General features: G+C 45.7%; 1 protein-coding gene across 1 annotated transcript in view; it reads left to right on the forward strand.

Moving 5' to 3' along the window:
* Positions 1–587: 587 nt before the first annotated feature.
* Positions 588–24,931, forward strand: part of MAMDC2 (MAM domain containing 2) — a 149,546-nt gene continuing 125,202 nt past the window's right edge. The window contains exons 1-2 of the mRNA XM_047101943.1: positions 588–927; positions 1,265–1,378. Of these exons, the coding sequence (XP_046957899.1) occupies positions 894–927; positions 1,265–1,378 (148 nt within the window). The 5' untranslated portion in view covers positions 588–893. The remainder of the gene's footprint in view (positions 928–1,264; positions 1,379–24,931) is intronic.

A 24,931-nucleotide genomic window follows, 5' to 3' on the forward strand; every position in this document is an offset into this window, starting at 1 on the left:
AAAAGACACGCTTGGTGCTCAAAGCGCTCACTGTAACCCCTCCCTGACATCACCAGCCCCAGCCCCCAGACACCAATTTAGAAACCTACTAATTTATCATGGCTCTTTGGAGAGGAGGAATGCCCCCATTTTACGGGACAGAGGGAATCCTGAGAACCAGGCATGCCAGACATTCCACTGCTTAAAAAAGGGGGGGGGGGGGTGGTATTCCAGGCTTAGCATTTCTGGGCCCCGAACGCCCAGAGAATACTGAGAACGCGCTGAGATACAAAGCTTGTGTCACCAGTTTCCGAGCTTTCCTCTAGGTTTTCCTAGGAGAATTCCACCCTTTTCCATTCTGGGGAGAAGAAGTTAAAATTAGGGCCAGCCTGCAGCCCTGGTGTGCCAGATGCGGGGAAGCTGTCCCCAGAAATAAGCTGGTTCCCACCGCGGATGGGCGGGGCGGGGCCGGGCGCCTCCAGTCCCAGCCCAGCGGAGGGGCTGCTGGAAGGCCTGCCCCCCTCCAAGTGTCTGCAAGAGGTCTGGTCCCGAGCTTTAAAACCCTGAGCCAAAGCCCTGCATCCCGACCTCTCCTCTCCCGGCCAGTCCTAGCTGGCTTTTCAAAAGTGTGCAATTGTCTCCTTCCCGCCCAGCCCAATCCTCGCCCGGGACCAGCTGTGCGCCGCGCCGGCTTCACCCGGGACGCGATCGAGCGGCGCTCCCCAGTCAGGCACCCCCAGCTTTCCGCTCAGCAACCCGAGCCGCTCCGCAAACTTGGGCAGCTCCAAGTGCACGCTCTGCCTCTCGCCTGGTCCGTCCCCGGCGCGCCCGCTCCCCTCCACCGGGGCTGCCGGTCCCAGCGGGCCGGTAGCTTGCACCCCCTTCGGGTCGTCCTCCCTCCCAGAAGCGCGACCATGCTGCTAAGGGGCGTCCTCCTGGCAGTACAAGGTAAGTGCGAGGACCCAGGGGGACCCCCGGGGGGCGCCCTCGTGACCCGCTCCCGCAGCCCCGGTGGCCGGCTTGCCGTCCCGGGCTGGGCTAGCCGAGGGCGCCCCGGGATCCTCTCCGACAGCCGTACCCCTCTCCGAAGCCTGGAGTGGTGCTGCGGGTGCACGCAGGGCCCGCGGGACAAGCGCCGGGGGCGGGGAGGGTGTAGTGGTGCACCCCTCTCGCGCCCCTCCCGCGCGCATTCCCCTCACTTTCACCCCGTCCCCCCCGGGGCGCTCCGAGTTGGTGCAGACGCTCCCAGGCCGAGCCCCAACTGAAACTCGTTTTGTGCCCGCAGCCCTGCAGCTTGCGGGAGCCCTGGACCTGCCCGCGGGTTCCTGCGCCTTTGAAGAGAACACCTGCGGCTTTGACTCGGTGCTCCAGTTTCAGCCCTGGTTTTTAAACGAGGAAGGTAAGGGGGCTCCCGAGCCACCCGGGCCCCGAGGTGAACTTTCCTCCTTGCTGGTTGGCTCTTTCTCAAGGGCAATGCTATCTTGGAGTTAAATCCCCCCCGGAGGAAAAGTGTGAGTCATGGATCCTCCTTCCAACCTTCAGCTGTGCGAGGCCGAAGAAGACGTGGGGGCGGGGATGCCCTTTGTTTACCTGGCCCCTGGGTGGAAGCGCTGAGATTTTCGCTCCCCCTCCCCCGCCCCCCAGCACTTCCTAATGGAAGGGAGAAAGGGACACAGCTACTGGCTGTCACCCTAGCTGTGTGCCCTCTGCAGGTTGTCGGCCTCTCTGGTCCTCAGTAGACACCTTTAGGAGCGGGGAGCGTTGGATGGGAGGTGGTTCTGTTCCCACACTGCAGAAATGGTTCCCCAATTCTGTGATGAGACCTCCGTGATAAGAGCTCGTGGTTACGCTGTGCCTCAGTGTGTTGCTGCTGACTTCATCCTCGTACTTCTGTTGTGTTTGCAACCCAGCACTTAGCAAAGGAGGAAACGAGTCCATGACTGTGTGCCTGAGGTCACTGGGCTGGAGGCGTTGGTCATCGCCTCACCACTACGTACTGTTTGGGTTCTGGTGACAGTTTAAATGTGGGTCTTCGGATGTTTCTTCTTGCCCTTCATTATGTGGTAAAAACACAAGCAGCCCTCCAGCGCTCCACAGCAGGCCCTGGGCTCACCCTCTGCTTTTCTTTTCCCCCCCTCGGTGAGCCCATTTGTAGAAGCCTGGTGCCCCAGGACATTTGGACTGGGGATAGCCTCCTTTTAAAAACACAGCAGCTTAAAGGAGATCAGCTTCCCCTCTGAGCTGTCCTCTGTCCCCAAGGCGTCCCAGCTGGCTTCCCCGGAGCTGGGTGGAGGCCACACCCCTGCTTCGCACGCACAGCCTGTCACCACAGCTTGCCCTGGCCCACGCTTCTCTTGGGCTTCTGTTGGCCTCTCGGACCCTCACGGGTGGGCGATATTACCCCGTTTTACAAAGGTGGCCATTTCAGTCTCAGAACGGTCAAACGGCTGGCCCACGACACATGGTGTCACTCCACAGCTGGCCCTGAGCTGTCTAGTTAAGGGGAAGAACCTGGAAGGAAGCAACTCAGTAGCAATCTTTATTTATTGCCAACAGTTGCCAGGTCTTGACCGCTACAGTTTACTTCGGGATGGCTGGGGAAAAAGCAACCCCTGACTTACTACCTGCGGGGTTCCGACCCTGCTGATGGCCTTGGGAAGGTCTCTGTCATCTCGCCACCCCACCCTTTCTTTCCCTGTTCCTGCTGTGGGCGACGCACCCTGAGAGACCACTGGATGTGGACCGTGGGACGGGCATTATTCCCTAGCACTACCAAGCTTCTCAGGCTTCAGCTGCACAGGAATTACCTGATGTGCGTGTTACACAGATGCTGAGCCCCTCTCCCTCCGCCCGAGTACCAGATTCACTGGGCCTGAGAATTTGCATTTCGAACAAGTTCCCAGGTGTTGCAGCTGGTCTGAAGACGATGCTTTGAGAACCACTGACCACAGTGTGTTTTTACACAACACACACATGCACCCACTCACACGCCTGTCCCCCGGTGCTGGTGGCCCTGAGCAGAGCGGGAATTGGTGAGAAAGGGCCACTGGCGTGACGCTGAGACTGAAAACCTGCTTAAATCTTGTGCCCTCAACACGCCTCCTGCCTCACCCTAGTCCTGGCCCCTGGTGAAGGACATCAACATCACCCCTTAATCCAGGAGGCCCAGTCTCGGAGCCCCCACCCCCAGCAGGGTGGCTCCTCATGGCCTGCTCGGGGGGTCAGTGGATGCGCCACAGCAGGCTGAGCTTAACCCGCCTTCCAGACCCACAGGAAATGCTGGCTTGGCCCGTTTGCACCCAAGTGGCAGTTAAACAGCGCCCCTTCGGGGAAAACAGGAAGATGCTTATAATAGAAGAAGGTGATTATGGTTTAATAGTATAATGGAAGCACTGTTGCTTTCCTTCTAGCTTTCTTTCTCGCTTCTAACGGCCACTGCTTTCTGGCTCAGGATCAGGACTACTGGCTTGGCTGGGGGGAAGTTAATTCATTCTCCTCTGAGCCTTCCCGGCAGAAGACGAGAGGCAGGGTAGGCCTCATTCGCTGGAGAGCAATGTTTTCCAAAGGCCAGAACTTGGACGCGACCAAGCGCCCTCCAGAGGGGCAGTGAGGTGTGCGCCTGCCGAGAGGCCATCGCTAAGAATTTCCGTTGTAAACCCGTTCTTGGGTTGGTCAATTAAAGATGATAAAATCAGCAGAGGCGGCAGTTTGGCAAGCTGTGGCCAAGCCTCTCTGCAGATTTACTTCAACTTGCTGCAGGAATCCTTTGAGACTGGTTCCATCCACCGCCACGTGTTGAATACACCATAGAAAGTTGTAGGTTTCAGAGACCTTTGCCCACGAGTATTTGGCATACAAATGGCACTTTCTGTATGTCCTCGGTCAGTAGGTTAATTTGCGGGGAGGAGGCCCAGTGCAGGGAATTAAGTAGGGAAACAAATCTGCGAATTGGAATCTCATCACAGGAAAATCAAATCTGGGGGTAATTGTGGCAGGCCCTTGCTCAAAATATCCCTCCGCTGCCCCAAATTGTATGTAAGGTCCGCTTCTTTGGTGTATTTCCAGTATTAGGTCTCTAAGAGTCTGTCATTGCAATTCCAATGTCTCTAGTTCATAGCCATCTTGAAATATACTTGCTCTCCACTGGGCATGGGATGGCTGAGTTTTGACCAGTGTTGTTTGCTTGGATTGTGTACCACAATGGAGGGTGCCCCCAGAACAGGGCGGGGGCGCCAGTGCCGGTGATTAGATGCTGCAGTCCAGTCTTGTCTACTTTCTAGATTTGCTGACATTGCCCAATTTAGTTTAATTTCCCTCTACACTTTTTGGAGAATATTTTTATTTCCTCTAAGTTGTCAAGGGAAGTGAGATTATGTTAGACTCAAACTGGAATTCACGTCTAAATTTTAGGTTTGAATTAAATCCAGGAAAGAAGAGATCTATTTAATCCTATAAAAATCTTCTTTATTCCTTCATTCATCCTGTTTAAAAAAAAAAAAAAACTTGTTTATTCACTCACAGTTCAGAGAATACTGGAAGCTCTTTGGACAGTGGTCCTCAGGTGAAATCGAGACTGTTGGTTCCATTTACCCAATGCCAGCTGTGGGGGCAGAAGCCCTTTGGCTGAGGATTCTTGGAACCCAGTAAGTTGGCCTCACACTGGAAGAGTCACAATCAAATGAATCATCGGGTGAATTTTGGCTCCACTCCAGGCTGTGGACACCTTGGCTTAGCACCTTTAACCTAACTCTATAAGGAAGCCACTGGAGGAACTGAGGAAGGGGGGGAGGTAAAAACCCAGTCCAGGTACTGCTCCTTAACTGGAAGCTGAGAACGCTAAGCCCCCCAGAGGAAGGCAAATAAAGAAATGTGTTAGGTGAACGGGCGATAAACAAGGAAATTCAAAGCACTTGTTTGTAGGGAATGTGTCTTTTGCACAACAGTGGGGGTCGGTGTTTGAGGAATGGCTTAATATGGAAGAGTGTGGATGGTATTTGTGCCTCGGAGCGAGTGATGCTATCTGAGGCAGGAAGACAGGCTACAAGGTTTGGCATTACCAGGGGGTAATGTGGGGGACGTGGTAGAGTGTGCTGAACTCACTTTGTAAGTACGTGCATATGTCTTTCTGACCCCCCCGCTCTTTATCCAAACCCATTTCTTCTCTCTTACAGACACTTTCAGCTACTTGGCCATCTGATTTTCGGTTCTGTGCTCTGTCATGTGCCAGTTATTATTTAAAATGATAAATCCCACCTGATATTCCACCTACAGCCAAAAGTCTGCCTGGGAGCCCAAGAGGCCTTCTTGGAAGAGGGAGACCAGTCCTCCCTTCCTGTGAATTACAGCTCTTTCCTGACTCTGGGAGAATCACCTTAGCATCCCCCCCCCGACATCACCAGTTCATCAGGTAGTTCCCCCCCCCCCCCGTGGGCCTGCTTAGACCCACGTTGCCTCTGCCTGTTGGTCTCTCAGTACACTCTCAGTAGAAACACACTCCCATGTTGTGTGGAGACTGGAAAGCAGCACAAGTCTGGCGTATTCCTTTGATGTCCCTTGGAGAGACAGTCAATCCCAGGAAATGGCCAAGTTACTCCTGCAGTATCACATGCCTCTCCCTGGGGCTGCCCTGGCTAGTGCTGCTCTCAGGTTGACCATAGCTGCCATGTGCTGTGCCTGAGCCCAGCTTGACTCTGCCCTGGCCCTGCCTAGGATCCTAGATCTAGAACTGGGCTTTGGAATTCATCCAGTGCAACCTCCTCATTTTACAGGGGAGCATGCTGGGGCCCACACAGGCTGCCAGTCATGGTCATGGACCAAGCAGGGGACAAGGCCTCACTTCCTTGGCTCTCCACTTGTTCTATGCTCCAGCCTTAGTGCACTTCTCCTAGCATCCCTGTCACTATGGGTCCTGGGCCCTGGAGCTTTGGTGTATTAATTATAAAATGTTGGAAAGTCTTCATCAGGGAATTAATTGTATATTTCATACATATGGAAGAACATGGGTTCCAAAGGCACAGTGCTTTGGGCCTAGCAAACCCATAAAGCACTACATGTTATGCCATCTTGTGTATTGATTCACTCTTGCAGAGCTGTAGACATCCCACCTGCCTGTAATCTTCAGCATACAGAAAAAGACCTGGCATATTGGAGGTGCTCAATAAATATTTGTTGAATGGATAAATTTGCTCAATGAGTAATTCTAGTATTGGATGATTGAAAAGCCCTTATGCGTTTTCGTCTGTGCTCCCGGTTCATTCTGCTCCTTCAAAGGTAATTCTTCATCTGTCTGATTGATGGCATGGAGTCTTTTATGAGAGTCCTAGCCAAACTGATCTCTTATCCCCTAAGCTCTTGGGCAGGTCCCTACCCCTCGGCCTCCCTGTCCATCAGTCTGGGTTCTTGGTTTCTCTTTCCTGGCCCCTCCACTTGGGATTTAACCTGCCTGGACTGGTTATATCTGCCTGCTCCTCCCTGTCTTGACTGACTTTTTTGGACATAGGCTCTGACAGGCCAACCCCCTTCCTATCAAGGCCAACACCTCATCTGGGTTTTTACCCTACTCAAATTAGAGTTGCCCAACAGGAAGTGGCTACCCAGCTCCTGTCCTCATCCCCCACGAAGCACCTTAGGAGTTTTAGGATGCTTCCCTTCTCATAACTGCACAAGTCAGCTGTGGTCACCATATGTTGGGAGGAAAAAAAGAATCCCTTGTCGTGGGACTTTCTGCTTTCATTAACACCTTCAAATCCCCTAGCATACGGTTAGCATGTTTTGTGACTTGCATCTTGGCATATAGTATTTATAAAAAATTCGGATTCTTAAAATAGCACAACCTCCTTGCTAGGTCACCCCAGCAGTGGACCTACTTCTATCTCTTGTTAAATAATATTTGATTTTTAAGAATTTAAGTGAAACCCCATTATGTCAATGTAAGTGATGGGTATCTTAATACATACAGCTGGTAGGTAGTTACACATGGTCTTGACATCTTGGTTGTTCTCTGTATATATCAAATGTGTTTATAAATATCATATCATGTATATGGGAACATATCAGTAATTACCAATGACATATATATGAAATACCTACAGGAAGAAGGTAGTGCTTAACACAGATGAATATATTGCTAATGATAAATGAGGAAGTTATTTAAAAGCAAGGAACTTTCACAGTATATCAGAAGTTTCTGTTGTATGTATTAGGCCATGCCTAGTTAAGCAAAGCAGAATGTCTTATGTAATTTTGGCAAAGCATTCCCAACAAAAATTAAGAATTTATAGAGAATTCTCATACTATGCATTAAACCAGTGATTCTCAACACTGACTGGATGTTAAAATCACCTAAAAATTTCTTTAAAAATTGTCATGTCAAGGTCCCACCCCAAGAGATTCTGATTTATTTGGCCAGAAATAAGACCAGACTTGGCATAGTTAATCAATAAACAAACACTAACAAATGAACAAACTCCCTAGGTGATTTTCATATGTGCCCAGGGTTGAGGACAGTGCTTTGTAAGGACTGCCAACTGTCCACCCCCTCCAGATATAAGAAAGAAGAAATGCCCTCTTGTTAAGAATCCTTTGAATCTGGGGTGCTTGTGTGTCTCAGTTGAGTGTCTGACTCCTGATTTTGGCTCAGGTCATGATCTCACAGTTCATGGGTTCAAGCCCCATGTTGGGCTCTGCACTAACAGCTTGGAGCCTACTTGGGATTATCTCCTTTCTCTCTCTGCCCCTTTGGCTCATGCTTGCTCTCTCTCTGTCTCTCAAAATATACAAATAAACCTAAAAAAAAAAAAGTATCCTTTGATTCTCAGTTGCCAGGAGAACCTGCACAGTGCCTAGAGTAACACTCAAGGCCCCCCATGATTTGCCCCAAATCATAAATCTGCTCCCTTCCCTCCTGTTAATCTCTAATGTGCTGTTTGTCAACACACCCTTTAATTTCTTGCCTTTTTCTGTATTTGTATTGTTCTCCACATCTGTTTTCTGCTTTTTTATTCCCCTGATCCATCTTGGCCTATTGAAATCCTACTCTCCACCCCCACCCTGCCCCCCATGCCTTAAGGTTTGGCTCTTTTTTTTTTTAAGTGTATTTATTTATTTTGAGAGACAGTGGGGAGGGGAGGGGAGGGGGGGAGAGAGAAGGAGAGACAGAATCCCAAGTAGGCTCTGCATTGTCAGCACAGAGCCCAATATGGGGCTTGATCTCACAAACCGTGAGATCATGACCTGAGCTGAAATCAAGAGTTGGACGCTTAACTGGCTGAGCCACCAAGGTGCCCCAAGACCCAACTCTTTCTTGAAACATTCTCTGAGTTTCCCCGGTAGATGAACATCTCCCTCCCCTCCCTTCCCCTGGCCTTCTTCACTTCCCACTGTGTGTCTTCTCCTTAGCCCCTCCTTGTCAGGGTCCCCACCCCTTCACCTGGCCAGGACCTTACATCTTTGAGGACAGGGATCACATCCTCTCCACAATGACGGACAAACAGCATGTGGTATCAGCAAACACTTCAAATTTAATCAATCTCTAAAGCCCTTGTTGAGATTAATAGAAAAAAAAAAAAAAAACCCAACCCTTGCCATGTTCCCCTGTGGTAAAAGAGGTTGTGTTTAATAATCCTTCCTACTGTAGGACTTCAAGGACTTTGGAGGCTAGTGTTTTAATTTCCAAGTATAACAGGGAAGCAGTGTTTCAGCTTGTCTCACCCGCAGGTGGTCTGTTCCATCTCTGACATACCAAGGGACAAATAGCCCTTGGATTATTGAGTCATTACAGCTACCTAAGACCCTTGATCCTCTGTCATCACAAACAATCACAATGCAACCTTGAGAGTGACACTGCTTGGTCTGTAAAGTATTTTTAGCAAAAGATTATCAGACTTTAAGTTAGCTTTTGAGAGCTGTTTTTCCAAAGGAACTCAAGTGTAAGACACCAACAGTAGCGACCCTGATGGATAAAAGCGGGTAGAGATATTTACTCTTTGAAGAAGCCCTTGCATATGGATGTGGCAAATGAGAAAACCAAAGGATTGGACTTGTGATTTAGTGAGATCTGTCAGAATATTTGCCTCCTCTAAGTTATAAGAAAGTGATTTGTGTTTTGGGTGATTCTGCGGCAAAGAATAAGATAATAAAACAGAACAAAATGTACCATAACTTCATAGTGTCATGAGTGAATCAAACATTTTACAGAAAAAGCATCTAAGAATATCCATTCTACCGATGCGCATTTGGAGTGCCTATAATCTATCAGGCATTATATTAGTAGTCGGAGTACACAGAGAACAGGAGTACGTACATGGCCATGGTCCCTGCCCTTGGGACCCATACACCAATAGGAGGAGACACGAATCTGTAATTGTGGTAGAGAGCAAACAGAACTGTACATAGTCACGGATCTTCATTGTAAACAGCATAAGTTTGCTATTTAAATAAAGCAGAAAAGAAACTTATTGGAAAAGTAGCAGCTTTCAGAATCAACAGGAAGTCTAGAGAGCTATATTTGGGCAAGAATAAGGAGTGCAAAGTGTAGGCAAGACCCTTCTGGAGGAACCATTTGTGTGACTTTGTTATTGGTCTGCTGGACCTGCCTGTTCATTATTCCTGTGGACAGTGGGTAGTGATATGGCCTGCTAACCAGTCCAGTAGCTGTGAGGAAGGTTGATTTGAGGGAGATATGACTGGCAGTGGGGTGGCTCATCAGGGGGCAATCCAGTGGTCCAGCTGAGAGTGGATGAGGGCTTGAAATGGGACAGGGGTAGCAGGAATAAAAGGGAGAGAGTAAATAAAATACCAGAAAGGGGACTAAATTGGCAGGACTTGTTGATTGATGGGGTGGGATGAATCAGAGGGAGAGTGACTCCCTGGCTTCTAGGTGGGGCAGCTGTTTGGTGGTGACCATAGTTGGGGGATTTCAGGAGCGCCATCATGTTAGGGGAGAAGGTGTGTTCCATTCTGAGTTGTGTGGGAAACATCCAGGTGGAACCCTTTGATTCAAGAATCTGAAGGTCAGGTACAACCTGGGCAGGACAATGCCTTGGGAATCTTCAGCATGAAGACAGCAGTTGAAATCTTGAGCAGGAACGAGATCATCCAAGGAGAACCATCTCGAGGTGGAGCCTTGACCTCACCGTGAAGATTAGGCATCCAAAAGGGGTGGTGGAATGAGAGATACAGGAGGAACCAGGTGTGTGTGAAGAGAATTAGGGAAGTAAAGGTCACCGGAAGCCAAAGCAATTCGAAGTTTCAAGAGGAGCATGTGACCGGCAGGGCCGAGGGCAGCACAGAGGTGTGCGTAGAGGACTTATCTGTTGGAACTGACATTGTGGTTTCCATGGAATGAGGAGGACAGACCAGGATACCCTGGTGGAAGCATGAGGGGCAAGTGCAGACAACAGAGAATTCTTGGCAAAGAAATTTGGGTGTTCTCCCTTTCTTAGAGAGAGATTCAACCAGACCTACCAAAAAACTTGAGATGACAGGTTTTTGTTTTTATTTTGTTTCACTTTTTTTTTCTTTCTTTTAGGGAGGGGAGACTTGAGTTTGTTTATGGACTAAGTGGAAAGGACCAGCAAGAAAGTTTCTGGAGAGAGGGGGCCATCTTCATTAGCTCTGCATTAGACCCAATTTCCACTTGGATAATTCAGAAACGTCAAGAATATATGAATCTCACAGACCCATGCAACCCAGGAGCCCTCCACCAAATGGCTCAGTAACACTTGAGTGTCAATTTTAAAATGCAGGAAATTTTATTTCTACTGTAAATGCAGAGGATGTAGGAGGTTAGGCTGAATCTGTGGTACTTACGATGCATCCTGGAACCCACTTAATAAGAACCAAAAACAAACCTTTCATACGTGATAGGGGAATCTTTAGGTATAAGGAAACTTTAATGGCGATGTGGATTCTATTTCTTTAGAAGAATGGTTCCTAGTGAGAAGTGTGACGTGAAACCTGACGAAATAGTTATACGGTAGCTTCTTACATAGCCAGGTTCTGTGATCCACAGGTAGCATTTCATGGCATGTGCCAAGGACACTTGTTGTCCTTATCTCTGACCTGCATGACAGTTCTAGGGGTGGTTATTATCAGTTATTACCATATTTTGCAGATGAGAAAGAATGAGATACGGAGAGATTAAGATAACAGGCCCAGGGCAACACAGTTGGAGAGTCAGGATATGGACTGCAGCCCACCCGGCTACAAAGAGTTGAGCTTCTCTTGGCCCTGGGCTCCCTCCCATCAGTGAGTAGGATGATGCCTTTGTACTTACAGAGGTCAACCCCAAGGACGACTGACCTGCAAGATTTATGCTTCTCTAGAGATAGTGGAAAACCTCTGCAAAATATTGACGATGTCCTGACGTTCCAGCTCTGGGGTTCTGGGCCCCAGCTACACCTGCCGTGTGGTGGTGAGCCTTTGGAATCAAGCAGGCATCGAGCAGAGATAGAAAACATAATTTTACTTATTTTTGTCCACAACAGATGAAAGTTTACTTTTGGAACCATTTTAAGGATTCTCTTGTCAGTCCTCAGCGTAATCTTGGCAGAGAACTTGGGGAAAAATTTATAGCTTGACCTAAGACACTTTGGCAGTCCTAAGGAATACTCCTCAACTTGAATTCATCCATCCCTACAGTGAAAGAATCAGAAGAGTACACAGATAAGTGTATTTTTTGCAAGCCAGTGGCCCCCCTGGACGAGAAGTTTAGTATGTACTCATTCTCTTACTCTTAACAGGATGGCAGTGTTGCTCTACAGCAGTGTGACACAGAACTTAGGTCTATGCTTAGAAAAATTTCCATTCCTTATTTGACAAAATTTTGCTTCACTGCCAAGGAGAACTCAAGTGTTATTTGGGGCCATGCTTATAAAAATGAAGATGACTTTAATATGCTTTAACTTCACCGAGAAGCTACCTTCTCTGCTCACTAATATTGTATGCCTGAAACCATCTTGCCTGAAACTGTAACTTAACATTTCTTTTTTTAAGCTTCTGCAGATTTCTTCTGTGTTTGTGACTTTATTAAAAATGGATAATAGAGAATGTTTCTTTGAGGGGTGTTATGACCGTGCATTAGTGCATTTTAAAATATAAGCTTTATGGAAACCCTTTGGTTTTCCATTACAAATCCTGAATCTGAAATCACACCATTGTTCCTGAAGACTGTTTCCCTTTTCCACAAATTCTGATGAGGACAATGTGAGTGAAACATTAATACCTTTTTTTTTTTTTTTTTTTAAGAATCAACACTGGAGAACAGACTGTTTTGAACTCATGTTTCATACTTAGGAGTAACTGGGGAAAGAAACCCAAATACATCCTAGGTTATATATTAGTTTTGCAGATTTTCATCTTTGTTGTCAACGTAAAAGTCAACAAACTACCTACACATAGTTCTCTATTAAATACTGTATAATAAAAGAGAAACGATATTGAAGATTACATATTTAAAGATGTATAGTATAGGGACACCTGTGTGGCTCAGTTATGCGTCTGACTTCGGCTCAGGTCATGATCTCCATAGCTCGTGAGTTCGAGTCCTGCGTGGGCTTCTGTGCCGACAGCTCAGAGTCTGGAGGCCACTTTGGATTCCGTGTCTCCCTCTCTCTCTGCCCCTCCCGGCCATGCTCTGTCTCTCCCTCCTTCAAAAATAAATAAACATAAAAAATATTTAAAAAAATAAAATAAAGATGCATAGTATTGACATGAAGTTATGATTCATTTTTAGTCTCAGGCTTATGGAATAGAACCTCTTTGTTATCCATATACATACGCTTTAAAGGGTGCTAAATTTAAAAGGACACTGGCAGTTGTAGGGCGTAAACTCTGGGCTGGTAGACCACGCCCCCATTTAAAGAACGTATCAATAATTACCAACAATGTCATGTTCATGTTTGAGCCAAGTGGCCTCTTGTCTGTCAAGTATGCTACTAAGCATCTTTTGAGAGAGAATAAAGGTGACTTATTTGTCTAACAGCTCAAAGCGGACAGCTCAGTTGCTAAGAAAGTTTCTCTGTCCCTCCAAATATCTGTCAAGGCTCTGCCTCTCCACAAACTCAGCTACTTACAAATAAAAATTGCTGGAAGATGAACAGGGTGTAAAATGGTTTATATTTTTAATTAGCTCCATTCATTTATCATTTTGGTTATAAGGAAGTCACTCATAATTGTATGACTGTGTCCCTGTCATAAAATAAATTTGGACATATTTACGAGGGATCTCTTGCTGAGCATAATATTAGCCTAGTAGTCTAAGAATTCTTAGAAAATTAATACATCTTGGAAAAATAGAGACTGTTCACTATCATCCTGTTCAAATGTGCAATCAATCATGGTCACACACAAAAGACACTGCATTTTAGCCTCAAGTGATTGGAAAACTTTTTCTGGGACACATTTGACAAAGGTAGCAAAGAAGAGAGAACTGCAAGAATTCAGAGTTCCAATCTCCTTTAGTCTCCATCACCAACCCCCGGGTGCATTCCAGAATGATTTGCCATCACAGTGCTACCTTCAGCTGGGAGCTGAGGATGGGGTGTGGCACATTTTATTTAAATATTTTGAGAATGGACATATCAGTGATCATTTTTTATATTTATCCTTAAATCTCATTTCAGAGTTGCTAAAAAAAAAAAGACCCTCAAAGACCAAAGTTGTATTTGCAAGCATTTACTGAGCACTGGCCGATTGTGTCGGCACTGAGCCAGTAAACCTAGAAGAAAAATGAATAATAACAATTGTTTTATATAACATTTATTGAGCAATTATTATGGATCTCTTGCATGTATAATCTCATTGACTGTTTACAAAGACCCCATGAGGAAGACACTCACTATAGATGAAGAAAGTGGGGTTTATAGATTTTTTTTTTTTTAACATACCCAGAGTCATGGAACAAGCAATTGATGGGGCCTGGATGTTAACCTGTGTTTGTCTCCACACACTAAGAAAATAACCATTCTGCTATTTTCGTTTTCTTTTCCCACTCTCCCTTGTCACGATGTCTTAAAGGATCTTTGTAATAGAAATGATAATAGTAGTTACAATAATAGATAACTCTTATGGAGTAATTTCCCTCATTTATTGGCTGTTCCGTATGTTTGATGTTATTAATTGATTCAATTCTCCCAATATCTCACTAAGTTGAATCTTATTTTCATTTTCATTTGAGGGTTCCAGAAAGTGAGGCATACAGAAGTAATATAACTTGCAGGTCACAGACATCCTGGGTGGCAGGGCTGTATCTCATAAAAGATTTTCTTTTCTTTTATTAATTAATTTATTTATTTTAGCAGGGGGAGGAGCAGAGAGAGAGGGAGAGAGAATCCCAAGCATGCTTCTTGTTGACACAGTACAGAGCCTAAGGTGGGGCTTGAATTCACTAGCCCTGAGATCATGAACTGAGCCAAAATCAAGAGCTAGACACTTAACCGACTGAGCCACCCAGGTGCCCCTCTAAGAGATTTTCTGGTTCCAGCCTGTGTTCTGTGAAGGATATAGCAGTTATAATATTCATTTATTTTCACTACACTTTGAGGCGAGAAACATTTCTACTTGAGTTCTGATGTGAATAACTGAGAGAACCAAGTAAGGACATTACTTCTTCCAGATTCTTCCATATACAAGGGCCCTACCACCAAGTAAATTCTAATTTGAGGAAATGCAAAATTAATCTTTTCCTTTAGAAATGGCATGGGGCCCTGGGACAAGAGAAGAATTCCTGGCTGGTTCCAAGGGAGCTTCTATGAGAGTCTTTCAGGCACAGCATCCCCATGACTGCCCTTGCATTCTGTGGACAGATTCCAGCAGAACTTGTGTTTCTTGATAACCTTATTGGTCTTGTTTTGAAAATGAGTCAAGTATTCTCATGCAAAAAAAAAAAAGGATAGAGAAAAGGAAAATGTAATATTTGTCTGCTTGGGATACACAAAAAGACATTAGGGGCTCAAATTGGTAGAGATGTAAGCAGGAGTTACGATACAAGCTGAAGGACAATGAGACCCTTGGGATAAAGGCAGATGGTAAGCTCATCTCTCTCTCTCTCACTCACTCACTCTCTCTTTTCATTCTGTAGTGGGTGATGTCTGTTGACCCAAGGGATATGAACATGCATCTCTCATTTAATTCTAACAGCGACCCAATGAGGAAGGCACTCTTAACAGGCAAAGACCCTGTGGGGTAGAGAGTTTGTCTTGTAACTTTTCCCAAGTCTGTTCCATAGGATGTGAACATGTGTTTTAAAACACCACGAGATAATGAGTGTCTATGGCCTATTATTCAGAGTGAGTATTTGAGCTTAATTTTATTCATTTAACATCTGCCTACTGTGCTAGGCAAAGACGAGTAAAGGTGCTTGCCCTCAGGACACTTGCTGATGTACTGGAAGAAATTAGATATATGAACAGTAACTATTTAATCTGTCATTGAGACTGGGGCCTAGCAAGGAAAATGTAAAGGGTCCTGGGAGTTCAGAGGTTAGCAAGAGCTGGCAAGAATGGGGCTGAGTGGGTAAGAGGAGGCTTCTTGATGGTCCTTGAAACACGGTGGGATGCGACCAAGGGGGCATGGCTCTTAGGTCACGTCAAGTGTCAGGAGCAGGAGAGGCCAAGGCAGGAAGTGGGCAAACAAGGGACCTGATATGGAAGAAGCATGCAGTCTCTTCCGACAGGTGTGTTGGATGCAGAAGGAAAAGGACATTAGTAAACCCGGTGTTTGTCACTTCTCCTCAAGCCACACACATGCAAATAAAAACCAGAAAGCTCTACCTTGTTTGAATTTGTAGCCTTGGTTGCAAACGCTGAGGACAGTTGCCATCCAGAACCACTACACCACATAGTCCCTGCAGCACAGCTGCTCTTGCCCAGGCTCAGAGAGGGTGCAGAGATCACGGATGGTTTAACGTAGGCAGAGGACAGTGGTGGACAGTCCCTGTTACCACTCTTTGGACTCTGCATCCGGCCACTTTGGGCAATAACTGACCCCTTGATAAAATGTTCTGGCTCAACTAGAGAAAGGCATGCTTTTCAATCTTGAGTTTTGACTAAATAAAAAATAAAATCATGAGTATCCAGCAGTAAAAGCATAGCCCTAGACCAGTGGTTCTGTATCTGTCTACTAAAATGCCTAACAGACACTGCTGAGAGGGTCAGTATTCAACTCTTAGGTGACCAATCACTGACTTCTGCAGAGCCGTAATAATATAGTATGGAAAACTACTTATTCAGAACCTCAGCCGTGGTATAGTAACAATGACCATTAATTACTGTGTTCCCGATACCGCCTCCGTGTTATCTCTAAACATCATTACAGCTTTGTATGATTTCTATGGCTATCTCCATTTTAAAGATGCAGCACCTGATAACCAGCAAGGTTCCTCAGTGTGTCCCAGGTCACACAGCCATAAAAGGGATTGGTTGGATCCACATGTGTCTGCTCGCAAATCAGTGCCTGTTCCATTAGGTGCTCTCCAGGAGTGAATAGGATTCCAACGCCTCACGTGTTGACCCACTTGACAAACTTTTTGCCCAAACCAGCCTTTTTGCCTGTTTGTCTTTGCCATCATTCATCTGAACCATCTCTCCCAATCTCCCTTGAGGCTGGGGATTGCTTTGTGTCCCTAGCACCTGGCTTCATCATGGTAGGCATTTAATAAAGGTTTATTGAACTCTTCCTGTTTACCTCATCTTGCATGAGGCCACTTCCTCTTTCCTTCTGGTCCTCCATGACTTGTTCTCTGATGCCAAAAACTACTCCGTTCCTCATTCGTCCTGGGAACCAAGTGCCATTATCATAAACCGTTACCATGTCCTGCTTCCCAAACCAGCTTTGATAAAGTAGAAATGAAGAGAAAGCTTCTGCCACTATATTCCGTTCCTTAGGTCTTCAAAACTTGAAGGATAGATTTCCTCATCCTTTTTCCAGGAACCTTGTGGTGGCTCACAGCTCTGTGAGCTCAAAGAGAGGCTAACGGGGCTAAGATCAAAGGCCATGTCCCCATGAAGCCTACACGGCAGTGCCTGGTACCCAGCTCGCAAGTACATCTTGATTCACTGGTCAATGAAGTAGGTGAGGTGTGTGGTTCCTGTGCCTGGGTCCCTCTTCCCTAGACCTTCACCTAGCTGTCTCTCTCTCATCATCCCAGCCTCAGCTCAAATTTGCCTCCTTCCCTCAGCACCCTATCTCAAGTCTGACCCCCTCACGGTCACTACCACATCGCCTGATTTTAATTGTCTCTAGAGCACCGTGGCTCTCTGATAGTTTTCTTGTTTATTTAATTGTGTGTCTATTGTCTGTCAACTCTGTTAAACCGCAAGCTTTGTGGACAGCAAGGAACCTGTCTGTCATGTGTCACTTTGGACTCTCCTGTGCTCTGCACAATGTCTGCCACCTGAACGACACTCAGTAACTATTTGATGAATGGATGAACAAATCTTAGTCACTGTGAAGATGCTGTCTTCGAAACGTATGAAGGCCAAATGCATCAAGGATTGTTGAGTGAAAAGAAATACCAGATGAGCCCAAGCATCACAGAGACGTCCTCCAAAAGTGATGTGTTTTCCTCAAGGAGGTGTTTAGGCAAACACATCAGATAGAGAAGGTGAATTTTTCAGTTACCCTTTGGCTCTGCTGTGATGGTGTCACCAACTGTCACTTTGTCTGCTGGCTTGAGTGAGTGTCTACTGGGAGAGCAGGGATGTATTACCAGACACGGGATTTTCTTCTTTTGACAAATGTAGAAAGCAATTTCCTGCAACAAAGAGAAGACATATAACATTTAGAAACAAAATTCTAAGATGCTGCCCCAACACGAGTAAGAAGATGTGAGTGTGTGCATGTGAAGTGTAAATCCGCAGCTCGTCTGTGGTCTAGAGGGATTTTTCAGAAAATTGGCTAGTTCCTCCTCTTCCTGATTGTGTGTGAATTATTCAAACACTTGTCTCAATTTTCTTCTCTTCTCCTAAGATAAGCCAAGCTGGTAACTGACATCCATTATGGTAATCACCCCAGATCACGTGGAAAACATTCTCCCTTATCACAGATTTTTCTTTTACAATGCCAGTGACATCGTAGCCAGCATGGGGCTCTTGAAGCAGTTTGAAAAGAAATTGCCAAATTATGGGTGTGAGTATCTGGCCATAATTCTCACGCATTCTCATGAAAATGCACATAGCATGTTGCATTTCTGTACCCTTCTCTCTCTGGAGGTATGCGATGGCCAGTGTCATTACCAACACTTAACATCTGTGTTCCCCAAGTCCTGCTTAGACCCACAGCTGTCGTTTATTGTGAGTCCCTGTGGGCATTACACACGTTACTTAGTCTCATCACACAATCACCCTCTGAGGTGGGTGGCGATCTCTCCAGTTCCCAGATGAGACAGAAGTCTCCCATGGTTAAATGGTCTGCCTAATGAGAAAGAACGAAATATGGCCCTTCGTAGCAACGTGGATGGAACTGGAGAGTGTGATGCTAAGTGAAATAAGCCATACAGAGAAAGACAGATACCATACGTTTTCACTCTTAGGTGGATCCTGAGAAACTTAACAGAAACCCATGGGGGAGGGGAAGGAAAAAAAAAAAAAAAAGAGGTTAGAGTGGGAGAGAGCCAAAGCATAAGAGACTCTTAAAAACTGAGAACAAACTGAGGGTTGATAGGGGGTGGGAGGGAGGGGAGGGTGGGTGATGGGTATTGAGGAGGGCACCTTTTGGGATGAGCACTGGGTGTTGTATGGAAACCAATTTGACAATAAATTTCATATATTGAAAAATAAATAAATAAATAAATGGCCTGCCTGATGTCACCCAGTTAGAAATGGCAGAGCTGGGGCAAGAAGGCTTATCATGGTGTCTGTCCTGCCTCTCAGCACTCTTGAAGCACTGTCATTAGGGGCACCTGGGTAGCTCAGTTGGTTGGGCATCCAACTTCAGCTCAGGTCACAATCTCACGGCTTGTGAGTTCGAGCCCTGCATCAGGTTGTGTGCTGACAGCTCGGAGCCTAGAGCCTGCTTTTGATTATGTCTCTCCCCCTCTCTACCCCTCCTCCCCTCACACTCTGTCTCTCTCTCTCTCCTTCAAAAATTAATAAACATAAAAAAAATAGAAGCACCGTCAGTAGTTTTTGAACCCCTCTTAAAGTGCTTACCACTCTTTCATTTTATTGGCCTTATTTAAGGACATACCTTTTCCCTTCTATCATGCTGTGATTCTAGAAGGTAGCATGCAAGTCTGTTCCTTCTCTTAATCCCCTATATGCCTTTGCAAAGTGCTCTGCACATAATGAACCAGGGACTGGGACTAGGCTAAGGCAAGTGAGGCACTCACATTGTGTGCACATGTTAAGAAAACACCATAAAAAGCCACTCATCAATATATATAATATTTGTTGTTGGTGGTTTATTTATTATTTTATTAATTTTTTTTTTTACCTTTTGATCTCCTTCCCCTCACCCTCTTCCTCTGGTAACCACTGATCTGTTCTCTGTATTTGTGAGCTTGTTTTTTTTTAAGATTTCACATATAAATGAGATCATATGGTATTTGTCTCTCTCTGTCTGACTTGTTTCACTTAATGCTCTCACATTTCATCCGTGTTGTTGCAAATGGCAAGATTTCATTCTCTTTTATGGATAAATAATATTCCATTGTATAAATACATACCATAATCTGAGTACCTATATATATTCACACATATAGACATATATAATGTTTCATTATGTATATACCTCATAATTTCTTTATCCATTCATCTATTGATGGACACTTGGGTTGCTTCTGTAATTTGGCTACTGTAAATAATGCTGCAATAAATGTCGGGGTGCATGTGTCTTTTTGAGTTAGTACTTTTCCTTGTTTTGGGTAAATGCCCAGAAGTGGAAATACTGGATCATATGGTATTTCTATTTTTATTTTATTTTTTTATTATTATTTGTTTTATTTGAAAGAGATAGAGAGTGTGTGTGTGTGTGTGTGTGCCCATGAGTAGGGGAGGGACCAAAAGGTGGGGGGGGGGGGAGAGAGAGAGAGAGAGAGAGAGAGAGAGAGAGAGAGAGAGAATCCCAAACAGGCTTCACAATCATCACAGAGCCCAACACGGGGCTTGATCCCACAACCCTGGGATCATGACCTGAGCCAAAATCAAGAGTCGGACACTCAACCGACTGAGCCACCCAGGTGCCCCTGGTATTTCAATTTTTAATTTTTTGAGGAACCTCCACACTGTTTTCCACAGCAGCTGCACCAATGTACATTCCCACCAGCAGTGCACAAGAGTTCCCTTTTCTCCACATCCTCACCAACACTTGGTTCTTTTCTCTTAGAGAGTAGTCATTCTAATAGGTGTGAGGTGATACCTCATTGTGGTTTATGATTTGCATTTCCCTGATGATCACTGCCACTGAGCATCTTTTTAATGTAGCTATTGGCTATCTGCACATCGTCTTTAGGGAAATGTCTATTTTAAAAAATAGAAAAGTAATACATAAGTTCCATGGTGAACAAAATATCAAAATTTTCAATACAGATAGTCTCTGCCCCTGCACTTGGCCTTTCTTGCCTGGTCCCAGCCCTTCAGGAGCCCTTAAAACACGCTGAACAAATGGATTGTAGAGCTGGTGTCTGGCTTTGTGAGCTAAATCTGCCACTGATGATCCCGTGAAATATTACCCCTCAGAGCTCATTGATGAATCAGATGGACTAAAGTTCTTGTCCTTTCTTGCTGTCAGTCTGTCCATGAAGATGTTGATTCAGCTGTGCTGCTCACGCCCTCCTACGCCTGGAACAGCCCCTAGAGTCCAGCTTCCCTACCAGCCTTAGCAGTGGTCTGCCCAACAGGGAGAGTTTTCTTAGAAGCTCAGCTCTAAATTAAAAACTGCCCTTGGTTGTCTAAGAGTCTAAAGTTCCTGGAATTGCTGTTTCGTTTTGTTATTTTCTCCCCTTCCTTATTCTTGTTATTTCAAGAAATCAGAATCGTTGTTTTGAAAGAGCAGATCATGAGATATATAAATATGTGCCTATGTGTATATATAGAGATGTCTTCCGCACTGTCCCCACCCCTCAACAGGGGCCAACCAGATACCAAGAAGCAAAGTAAATATTTGTGAGTTTATTAGTTGGATTATAGGTGATGGATTGTAGGGGAGAGTTTGATTTTGAGCATACTACATTTATATCTGAAGTCACCATTCTGTTTCACAGCCAATAAAAAGCTTTATGCCCACCAAAAAGATCAGCAGGTCTAACTTGCCTTCACCCAAGTTAAGCCTGTTTTTCCATGCTGTTTTCATTGTTTGTGGTTGGGACACTGAAGACTCAGCCAAATGAGGAATTCATAAGCCGAGTACAGTTGCACTGTTGTGCACAGCAATAATGAGACAGAAGTCCGGGGTCTAAGCGTACATTGGGCAGCTTCTACCAGCAAATAGGCTCAATTATGGAACAGTCACCACTTCCAGGGAAACTTTAGTCTCTCTCCAAAGACATTTCTCTCGCAAATCAGCAGAATGAAAATGTTGAAAATGAGTTTCAGGTCCACAAGTGGTCAGACTAGAAACTGGACCTTCGGGGGACAGAGGTGCCCTTGGTGCCGTGCCAATGAGGGGCTTGGCAGAGGGGCCTCTTCTCTTTCCTACAGGTGTGGCTTTCTTTTTTTTTTTTTTAAGTTTTTGTTAAATGTTTATTTCTTATTAAGAGACAGAGAGAGACAGAGCATAAGCATGGGAGGGGCAGAGAGAGAGAGGGAGACACAGAATCCAAAGCAGGCTCCAGGCTCTGAGCCATCAGCACAGAGCTTGACGTGGGGCTTGAAATCACAAACCTTGAGATCATGACCTGAGCCAGAGTCAGACACCTAACCTACTGAGCCACCCAGGCACCCCTCCAGGTGTGGCTTTCTTAACTGAAGTACAATTGTTGCTGCTCTGGGCATAGACTGTTGAAAAGAAGTAATTTCCATCAGAACAAACCTTCCCACTGCTTGGGTATAATCCACCCAGACAGGCATGACTCAGAAAGACTTAGGAGTTTTCAGCAAGCCCAGATTATTCCTTCATTCGGCAAGTATCTACTGAGAACCTATGCATGCCAGGTGCTAGGGATTCAGCAGTGGGCAGAATCATACTGTGCCTCACTCGGAGCCTGTGTTCTGGTGGGGAGAGCTGGAGACAGAGGGCGCAACACACACCGGATGATGTGGCAGATGATCTAGGTTCTAAGGCAAGAAATGGACAGGGGAAGGGTAGCTGCTTTGGCTCAGGTGGGCAGGAAGGGAATCTTTGGAAAGGAAACGTTGGACCTGATGCTGGAGTGAGAGGGAGTGACTGCTGCACATGGTGTGTTTGGGGAACAGCAGGGAGGTCCGTCTGGCTGCAGCCAAGTGAGGGGGAGGCTAGGGAGAGGCGATGAGGTCTCATAGGAGCCTGGGGGCCAGACCACATCAGCCTCGTGCAGGCCGTGGGAAGGGCTTCGGACTTCACTCTGAGAGCGATGGGAAGCCTCTGGAGGCTTTGAGCAAGTAATGACCTGATAGGAGTTTTGTTATCCTGACTTCTGAGTGAAGAAGGACTAGTGCTTTGGCTTGGGGAATCTAGAAGTGAGGCATAACCCTGCTCTTGTGGAGCTTATAATTTGGTGGGGAATTTTGGTGATGGGCACATAAACAAAGAAATGAAGTCGATTCAGGTACGTTATGAATAAAATGAAAGAGGGTGGTGGGAAAGCAGGAGGGATGGGACTGTGTGCTGCAGTGAATGGTCAGGAGAGATTCCCTGGTGACATGACATTGCACTGAGAATAGAGTGAGGAGGAAGAGTAGCCATGCACTAGTGAGGGAGGCCCTGAGAGTATACCAGGTGGATGGTCAGCAGTGCAAAGGCCCTGAGGTAAGGGGAAACTGCATGAGATGGGAGAACACCAAGAAGGCCAGTGTGGCCAGAGCACAGTGAGCTAAGGAGAGAGGTCAAGAGGTAGTCAGGGCCAGATCTTTGAGAGGTGTTCAGGCCATGGTGAAGAATTTGGATTTTAATCATGTTGAAATGGGCAGCCATTGAAGGGATTTCAGTATGAATTCTATTTCATAAGGATCACTCTACTGCTTTGTGGGGAATAAATAAGTAGTGAAAATGGATGTTAGGAAACCAGCCTTTGTAGTAATGTAGGTGAGAGATAACTGTGGTTTCAATTCTGTAGACATTGTGAAGAGAATGGATTTGAGCTGTATTTTGGAGGTAAGCCAACAGGATTCATTAACACAATGTATGTGGGAAGAAAGGGAATCAAGAATGATTTCTAGGTAATTGGCTTAAGCAATTGGATGGATGGCATGTCATTTATAGAAAGGAAGAAGAGTGGGAGAGGAACATAAGGGAGGATCATAGTGGGGGTAGGGGAAAATAAGATTTCTGATATGGACATGTTACATTTGAGGCCTTTTATAGAGTTTTAAATGCAAATGTCCAGTAGACTATTTGATGTGGGTGTCTGGAGTTCAGAGTAGAGGTCTGGGGGTGAGCTATAAATTTGAGAATTATCAGTATGGAACTAGTATTTAATGTCCCAGACTGGAGGATCAGCTAGGGGGATAATATAAAAAGAAGAAGGGGGAGGAGGAGGAAGAGAAGGAGAAGAAAAAGGAGAAGGAGGAGGAGGAAGAGGAGGGGGAGGAGGAGGAAGAGGAGGAGGAGGAGAAAGGAGGGTAGATGACCAAGCCCTAGAAGTATTCCAAGATTTAGAGTGGAGACATAGAGAAGATGCCAACCAGGGGGAGCTGAGAAGAGGTGGCCAGGTAGGTAGAAGGCAAGTCAAGACAAAGGGATGCTTAGAAGCCAAAGGAAGACAGTGTTTCCAGGCAGGAGTGTCCAACTGTGTTGAATGCGGCTGAGAAGAAAGATGAAGACAAAGAGAAACCACTGGATTTGCCAACCTGAAGGTGTTTGGTGACTTTAGCAAGGGCAGGTTGAGTAGAATAGAGAATAGCATTTTTGAACAGTTTCCCTTTGGCTGAGGGAGCAAAGTTCCATGACTTCTCAATTTGTGAATTTTTATCTCTGGGAGCACAGAGAAGTATACTGATCTCCTTCCACTGCTGAGCAGACTGACAATGGTTGCATTCTCTGGCATAGAATTAACCAAAGTCTTCCGTATCCTCTGTTTCACCGAAGAACATGCTGGAGTCCAATTTCTTCACTTGTATTTATTGCCTTTTTTTTTTTTTTTTTTTTGGCCTGTTACTTTTGAGATGTTTGGAAACATAGAATGGCCTAGATGAAGGACGCTGGTAATCCCTTTATTTTATGGGTGAGGAAACAGAAGCCTGCAAAAGTAGAATAATAGAGGCAGGCTAGAATCCAGGAATCTTTTAACTGCATCATATTCAGGTTTTATGATCCACATATAATTCATCCACTCATCCCCAAATGCTCCCAACTGAAGATGATTAGAAGTATGGTCCCAAACAGCTTGAAATAAAGGAATTCTGCCTCCAAGACTGCTTCTGATCCTAGACTATACTTGTAAAGTAGAATTAGCTTCATCAGTTAGGTCATTTCTTAGGGTATTACAGAAGACGCTATTGATGAAGGTCTAGAAAATACTCCATGTCCTGTGTTTGTGGCATCCACACTGCTGTGGTTCTCTCCTGTGTGCTCAGATACAGCCCCCAGCAGGTTTCCAGGCCACCACCAACACTCCCTGCCATGACTATGCAATGAAACCTACTTGCCTTACACTCGTTAGAAGTTGCCTATACCCCTAGCCTTAGCGTGCTTAGCATGCACAAGGACAAAAACTGTACGCAGAGCAGAAAGACTAACGGATTCAGATGTCTTTGATTTGACAAGGTGCTCAGGTGACCCTAAGGGCCAGTCATTGGCTCGTGTGGTCTTTGCATGAGTTTACTATCTAAAGATAGGATATCTTCACATCATTAGACAAATGGATATGGAAAATATCACA

The sequence above is a fragment of the Lynx rufus genome, unplaced genomic scaffold (assembly GCF_022079265.1).
Source record: "Lynx rufus isolate CCGP_SWC_20201006 ecotype Redwood Valley unplaced genomic scaffold, mLynRuf1.p SCAF_10, whole genome shotgun sequence".
In the NCBI taxonomy this organism is placed as follows: Eukaryota; Metazoa; Chordata; class Mammalia; order Carnivora; family Felidae; genus Lynx; species Lynx rufus.